The 8455-nt window shown below is 38.8% G+C and overlaps 1 protein-coding gene across 2 annotated transcripts in view; it reads left to right on the forward strand.

Moving 5' to 3' along the window:
• The window catches only part of HPSE (heparanase), a 39972-nt gene that overhangs the window by 9994 nt on the left and 21523 nt on the right, over nucleotides 1-8455 (forward strand). For both annotated transcript variants that reach the window (XM_040479523.1, XM_040479524.1), the window contains exons 2-3: nucleotides 3721-3866; nucleotides 5848-5973. In XM_040479523.1, coding sequence (XP_040335457.1) covers nucleotides 3721-3866; nucleotides 5848-5973 — 272 coding nt within the window. The remainder of the gene's footprint in view (nucleotides 1-3720; nucleotides 3867-5847; nucleotides 5974-8455) is intronic.

An 8455-nucleotide genomic window follows, 5' to 3' on the forward strand; every position in this document is an offset into this window, starting at 1 on the left:
GTATACATATATATGTATACATATATATATGTATATATATACATATATATGTATATATATATATACATGTATATATATACATATACATGTATATATATACATATACATACATGTATATGTATACATGTATGTATATATATGTATATATATACATATATACATATGTATATATACATATGTATATATACATATATATATACATATACATATGTATATATATGTATATGTATATATATATGTATATACGTATGTATGTATATGTATATATGTATACATATGTATATATGTATGTATGTATATATATGTATATGTATGTGTGTATATATGTATATGTATATGCAAGATTGTAAATTATATCAGAGCTATCTCTGTTTTATTTGCTATTGTATCCCCAGAAACTAGCATAATGCCTGGCAGAGTGGGCCTGCCATGTATATTTATTGATTAATGAATGGATAGCTATGTGTCCCTTCACTAAATTTTGGTTTCTTCACCTCGTCTTAAAACAATAGAAACATATACACAAAACTACCTTGTATAAATTAAAATGTCATTTGCTTATTATGGAAAACTCATAAAATCAGAAAAGAGTCTACCATTCATCTCAGTACATAGTAATGACCCATTATCTCCTTCTATATATATTATTCTCATTGCTGAAATCACACAATGCAGTTTTTTTTTTTAATTGTGGTAAAATATACCAAACATAAAACTTACCATTTAACCATTTTAAGTGTGTAACTCAGTGCCATTAAGTACATCCGCTGTTAGGGCACCTGGGTGGCTCAGTTGGTTAAGTGTCTGATTTCAGCTCAGGTCATGATCTCGTGGTTCTTGAGTTTAAGCCCCGCGTCGCGCTCTGTGGTGACAGCTCAGAGCCTGGAGCCTGCTTGGGATTCTGTGTCTCCCTCTCTCTCTGCCCCTCCCCTGCTCGCACTCTGTCTCTCTCTTTCTCAAAAATAAACATTAAAAAAGTTTTTTTTTTAAAGTATATCCACTGTTGTGCAACCATTACCATCACCCATCTTCAAACTTTATCTTCCCAAACTAAAACTCTGTGCCCGTCAAATAACAGTGCTCTCTTCCCCTCCCTACAGCTTTTTTTATTGAGGTTTGTAGCAAAGTGGAAGTGGGTTTCTTCTGATCCTGACGTAGTCCAAGTTAGCATTTCCGTTTATTTTCAAGTGGTTTGAGGATTTCGTGGCAGAGGCCATCCTTCCTGGTGTTCTTTGGTGCCAACAGATGTCTCCGTCAGTGCCAAATCCCAGGCCGATAACATTTTGGAAGCCTCACTTTGTGCTGCATTTCCTCATTCTAGGATCTACGACATATTTAGGCACCCATGAAAATATTCTAATTTGTTTTTTTTAAGATTTATTTGTTTATTTTTGAGAGAGAAAGCTCGAGCAGGGGAGGGGCAGAGATGAAGAGAGGGAGAATACCAAGCAGGCTCTGTGCTGACAGCCCCAATGTGGGGCTCAAACTCACAAACTCGAGATCATGACCTAAGTAAAGTCTGATGCTTACCCAACTGAGCCACCTAGGAGCTCCTCTAAGTTCTTTTAAGATCCAAAGAAAATGAACTTTTAGGTCAAAGAAAATATTTTAATACAATAGTGTTTGTCTTTATAGAAATATCATCATAAAATATAATTTTCAGTATTTTTTAATGGAGGAATTGGACCATGAAGGCAAAAGTGCCTGTAGTACAGTAAAAATGGTGAGGAGGAATCACTGAAGTTTTTAATGCAGGAGACTTATCCTTTGGTCTATTTCCATCTTTGAATTTCTCTTTCCTAAGCATAAATAAAGATATCTTTAAAAAAATTATTTATTTTGAGAAGGAGAGACAGCGAGCAGGGGAGAGGCAGAGAGAGAGGGAGAGAGAGAATCCCAAGCAGGCTCTGTGCTCTTAGCACAGAGGCCAATATGGGGCTCAAACTCATGAACCGTGAGATCATGACCAGAGCCAAAACCAAGAGTCGGGTGCTTAACTGACTGAGCCACCCAGACATCCCTGAAGACATCTTTGAAACATTTTACATAGCAGTGTATATAGTTAAGCAATATCCTAAAATTTTAGATTTAAAAAATTTTAAATTTTAGGTAAGGTCTCTATTTATTAGGATGTTAAGAGGTATTGTCAATTAGTCCTCCTAGAATGATTTTCCAATTTGAAAGAACCTACATGTAAGTTAATTAATTGGACCATTCCAAAGAACTACACAGCATTGGTTTTATGTGTTTTAAGAGAATTCAGAGCACAGTGTGGCCATAATCACATGTATGAGACTTCAGAAATGTATGGCAACCATCCCTGTTATCTGGCTCTCCTATTTTCTTAATTTTGTTTAAATATTCATGACATGTTCACCTTTCTGAGAGAAAGGATTATAAATCATTCTACTTCCACTCTATAGCATTTGGTACCATCTGAGCACATACTAGGCACCTATCAGGAGCATTTTTGACTTGATGAGATATGCATTTATAATTGCTTGAATTGAAGGGGTGCCAGGGTGGCTCAGTCAGTTGAGTATCTGACTTCGGCTCAGGTCATGATCTCACGGTTGGTGGGTTCAAGCCCCGAGTCAGGCTTTGTGCTGACAGCTTGGAGCCTGGAGCCTGCTTTGGATTATGTGTCTCCCTCTATCTCTGCCCCTCCCCTGCTCACACTCTGTCTGTCTCTCAATAAATAAATAAATACATAATAAATAAAAAAAAAAAAAGAATTGCTCAAATTGGAGTTGTTGATGATAGGAATTAGAATCTTAAATTTTTTTTTCAACGTTTTTTTATTTATTTTTGGGACAGAGAGAGACAGAGCATGAACGGGGGAGGGGCAGAGAGAGAGGGAGACACAGAATCGGAAACAGGCTCCAGGCTCTGAGCCATCAGCCCAGAGCCCAACGCGGGGCTCGAACTCACGGACTGCGAGATCGTGACCTGGCTGAAGTCGGACGCCCAACCGACTGCACCACCCAGGCGCCCCGATAGGAATTAGAATCTTATCTATCTAATTCATTTGACTTAAATTTAGAAGTATGGTTTTCCTTGAAAGCTGGAGCTAGGGAGAAGAGGAAGAATCCTAAGTCATTTATGAACTTCTCTGGAACATAAATTTTTGAAGACAGTCTATTTTTCAAAAAACACAGAGTCATCTTTCCCATAGGTTCTAGTCTCTTAACCTCTTTTCCTCCATCAATCATAAAAGGTTACAAGTTTTTTGAAAGTACTGAATGCTAGCCTACTTGTAAGTTAAAATATAAGTTCTTGCCAGAGTCAGAGGTCCCAGTTGCCTGCAGGTGCCGAGAAGTGCGACCGTGCAATTATATTCAGACTAAAGGGTGCCTGGATGGCTTAGTCGGTTGAGCATCCAACTCTCGATATCAGCTCAGGTCATAATCTCACGGTTCATGGGTTCTGGTCCTGTGTTGGGCTCTGCATTAATGGTACAGAGCCTGCTTGGGATTCTCTCTCTCTCTTTCTCTCTCTGCCCCTTCCCCATTCTCTCTCTCTAAATAAATAAACTTAAAAAAAAAAAAAAAGATTCAGACTGAAAAGATTTCCCGGTGATAGCCATTGGACTTCTCCCTCCCTCCCTCCTGTATAGCTAGATATTAATAAATAGGTCCATCTAGAGAGAAGAGAGTAAACATGTTTCACTGGATTGTCTTGGAAAAAAATAACTTTAATTTCTTGCTTGTCTTCCAACAGTTCTACAAAGCTTCGTACTTTGGCCAGAGGTTTGTCTCCTGCATACCTGAGATTTGGTGGCACCAAGACAGACTTTCTCATTTTTGATCCCAAGAAAGAACCAACCTTTGAAGAGAGAAGTTACTGGCAGTCTCAAGTCAACCAGGGTGAACTTTTTAAAGATTCACAATATGTTTTGATTCACTTGAGTCAGGCTTGAGCGTTCTCAGAGAAGTGTTATTGCTGATATCTGAAAATTAATAAGAAATCAAGGGCTCCCAACTGGCCAATGAAGGCACCCACACAAAAGGAGGAGGCAGTGGGCAGGTTTCCTCCTCCTGGTGTCTTCATGAATGTGAAACCTCACCAAAAAAATGTGTGCTGGGCATAACTGAGAGTTAATTGTGCTGTAAATAGGACAATGGTTGTAGCTGAAGGACACAGCTGCTTAGCAGGAGTGTGTGGGTAGAAATGTGTCAATTTGAAAAGAGTACTTCCAGCTGAAGACATAAGTGATCGACTGAAACCCATTTATTTTGAAAATAGAATGTGGATGAAGGGTATAACAAGAGGCTGTTGAGGTACACTCTGCTTCTTAGAATGGATTTTAAGGCTTCACTGATTGGGCAGTGATTGTCAAACGTTATTGACAATCCACAGTCACCTGGGGTGAGTTTGAATATTTGGATTCTGTGTTCCAACCTTAGGTTATGAGTTTAGAAGCTTCTCGGGTGATTCTGATATTTGAAGTCTGTTGGTTCCCCCTGAGAAACCTGCCTTAGTGAGCGATGAGGATTTGCTCTATGTCTTTCATAAGTGCTATGCAGACATCAAATGGAAGTTGAGTCATTATCTTACCAATTATGAGAAATAAGGTGTACATCATTGAATTACAATAATGTCAGTATAATGTATATGTTAGTGAATAATATGTCATTATTTCATACATTACATATTTTCCCTCTGTTTTCTTCAGTTAGGAAGTTTCCAGAACAGTTCATCAGTAATTGGGCCAAAACTAATAGAAGACTAATTAGAAAAAAATGAAAAAAAAAAAAAAGCAGGAGAGTTCTCTTAACATAACATATGGGAATAGTTGATGTTGGGACTTGACCATTCCCATCTGTCATGTGTATCTGCAAGGTCTCTTAAGTTCAGACAGGAAACTGGCCTTTCCCCATCAATTTTCTCCATCCTGTGTGTATATGTGGTGGAAGAGGGGAGGTGCCAGTGCCTCTGAAGCATCCTTTGTGAGCCCGGGGATGGATGAGGCACCAGCTGCCAAAAAGTCAGAATGTGCAGCTTCCCAGAAAGGAAGTTATGGGCGGGTCGCCAGTCCTGGCAGCAGGCGTGCAGCGGCTGTGCTGCCTTGTGATAAAGAAGCACAGTCAACCGACAGTTTAGTGACTGAGTTTTCCAAGCACACGTGCTGTGGTCTCAGAAGCTTTGAGGATAACATATTTGAAGGAAAAGAAAAAGTCACCATTTCCTGTCCTACTATTACGGCAAGAAGAAATCATCACAAAGCAGCTATAGTCCAGCGAAACAAATTTTTATGTATTTTGAAAGCGAACTGTAAGAGAATTGAATTGTTATCTTTTTTTTTAATGTTTATTTATTTTGAGACAGAGGGAGAGCGCAAGCGGGGGAGGGGCAGAGAGAGAGGGAGAGAGAGAATCCCAAGCAGGCTCCTCGCTGTGAAGTGCAGAGTCCAACATGGGGCTTGAACCCACAAACTGTGAGATCATGACCTTAGCCAAAATCAAAAGTCGGATGCTTACCCAACTGAGCCACCAGGCGCCCTGAACTGTTTTCTTCAGTGGGATTCTCTAGTAATTTCAAGTTTCTGAGGAATTTTCTGAATTGTTAAATAACTTGAAGTTATGTCCAGTATATCTGTGTCCAATGTATGTGCAGTGTTTCTTAGGAAACCTGCCCTTGGTTGTTTGTGTGTGTGTGTGTGTGTGGTGATTGGTTAGCTGCAAATTTGACATGCAACAGAATATGTCTTTTTCTGATCTCCCACCTAAAAACCAGGAACATAATTATCCTGCTTTAGTCACATAAATAGGTAACTAAATAAATGTGTGGGACTTCAACCTTATCACTGTGAAAACAGATTCTCGAAACTATTTCTTCCCTTTGCAGATATGTGTGAATCTGGATCCATCCCTTCCGACATAGAGAAGAGATTACAGTTGGAATGGCCCTTCCAGGAGCAATTGCTTCTCAGAGAACAGTATCAGAAAAAGTTCAACAATAGCACTTACTCAAGTAAGAGATGAAAGGCACCTGCAGGTGTCCCAGCCCCCAGAATACATGGATAGTTTGAACTTGGGCTTGAATCACATAAGCCCTACTGCAGTTGTATAAAGCTGCATAATACTCAAATGTTATCAGGAGTTAATGGGAAATCTTGAATTTCTGTTTTGTTTTGTTTTGTTTTTCTTTTCTTCACCTGACTTTGCCTATTAGCCATGAAGTGAAAAATCATTCATTCATGAGCTAATAGTGACCTTTCCTGCTCTGAAGAACTAGGAAGTCAAGGAAGACATGGATAGATTCCTCATGGAACAGTAAAATACAAAAGTATGAAGAATAAATAGTGGAGGTGCCTGGCTAGCTCAATCTGTAGAGCACGCAACTCTTTTTTTTTAATTTTTTAATGTTTATTTATTTGAGAGAGAGATAGAGACAGAGAGACAGACAGAGCATGAGCAGGGGAGGGGCAGAGAGAGAGACACACACACAGAATCTGAAGCGCACTCCAGGCTCTGAGCTGTCAGCACAGAGCCCAACGTGGGGCTCGAACCCACAAGCCGTGAGATCATGACCTGAGCTGAAGTCGGACACTTAACCGACCGAGCCACCCAGGCGCCCCTGTAGAGCACGCAACTCTTAATCTTGGAGTTGTGAGTTTGAGCCCCACGTTGGGTGGACAGGTTACTTAAAAATAAAATCTTTTTTTTTAAAGAGTAAATTGTGAAAACCATTCACACCTCGTCATCCATTCTCTCTCTCTCCTTCCAGAAGCAACCCCTATTATGAGTAGGTGTACCATTAGGTAGTGGAAGACTGAGTCATATCAGACAGTCTTGGTCATCAAGAAGCGCTCTCTTTTTTTTATTTCCTCTTTGGCTTTGTGTAGAACTAGCTCGACTAACCAGGAATTTATTTCCATTCACTGAAACAGTTTTCCAGTCTTCAAAATGGGATGATGGTGGCATGCAGAGCTTCAAAACAACTGGAACCAAGCAATCCTTACTTAACTATGAGAACTATTTTTATCTGAAAGTTGATGTTTTATACCCAACTAAGGGATGATGTTGCCCCAGATCTCAGTTAAGGAAATAATCTGCTCAGATACAACTGTATTCTTTTGATTTTTGAAAAATAAATTATCTTGAAGTTAATTTGGGTCCGTCGGCATTTCTAAGAGTACATTACTGAAAGTAGATTATTTATCTTTGTAAGATTTTTCTGTATACTGTCTGGATTTCAATGTTTCCAGTGGATTTTAATTTTTGTATTTTTTATTTATAAGGTACAGAAAGAAATGTGACACGTAAGAAATCAGAAAATAGTTTACATGTTAATAGAGTCCTCTAAATTGTTTATTACATTTTAAAGGAGGGGGACTACTCTGACATTTTAATTAAATGACCTGTGGTTGAATGGAATTTGGCATAAGGCAGGCCTGTTTCAGATCCCAAGAAAGGAGTGACAGGAGACCCATATCAGTAAGGTCTCACCTGTAATAAATCATTGTGATACAGGTCTGCTAAGAGAAGATTCCATGGTATTAGATAATCTATTAATTTCTACTTTATTTTGTATCGTGTTAAACTTTATACTAGTTTATCTTCAATTTTTCTAAAAAAAAAAAAAAAGATTTCCTAGCTCACATGATCTTTCTGGAATCAAGATAGTACGTTTCTACCATCTTCCCCTGCCTCTGGGACTACGACCTTCATAGTTCCTGTCCCAGAAGAAGTTCCTTCACTAACTATGTAACTGGGTCATTATAACTGCAGCTACCCTGTCGGCAATGCTCAAATATCTAACAAATACAGATTGTTGATTTGTATTTGGAAACATGTGACTCCTGGTTTGAATTTTTTTATTTTAATATACGTGTCTTAGAAACATATAGATGGGAATCTATTGTGTTCATCTGGGCATCAACTCAATATAGTGATAAGTATCTCAGAAGCTCATAGGTGTTTTCACACATTGTTCCACACTGATGACTGAGGTTGGTAATGTGTGAGTACCTTGGGCTGGCATTGTCCAATGGAGGAAATAGCAAAAGTCCACTGTGGCAAGGAGAGGTTAATTGCTTAGTCAGTGGCCTGCACCCTTAAAACAGGTGTCCTAGAAGATATAGGTAAGTTTTCTAATTACAGGACCCATTAGGTGGTGGGTTTCACTTAAGTAGAAGATGACAGAAACATTTGTCACAAGACTACAAACTTTGTAAACCTGTTTAGGCAGGAAAAGGAAGCAATGTTATAGATGTAATTCTGGGTGTGGCTGACTGCATAATGAAATTTCTTATTACAATAGTCATATTTAATGAGCTAATTCTTTGTTCTCCTTCTTCTCTACCTCTCTTCCTCATCGCCTGACTCCTCCACCTCTATCACTCACTAGAACTGGACACATTTATATAAACGGACAAGGCATAATGCCAGGGAAAGAGTCAGTGCCAGTTTTTTTTTTTTGTTTCTTCTTGTTTGTTTTTTTTTTTTTTTTC

This window comes from Herpailurus yagouaroundi, unplaced genomic scaffold (genome assembly GCF_014898765.1).
Source record: "Herpailurus yagouaroundi ecotype Mexico unplaced genomic scaffold, PumYag 28, whole genome shotgun sequence".
NCBI lineage: Eukaryota > Metazoa > Chordata > Mammalia > Carnivora > Felidae > Herpailurus > Herpailurus yagouaroundi.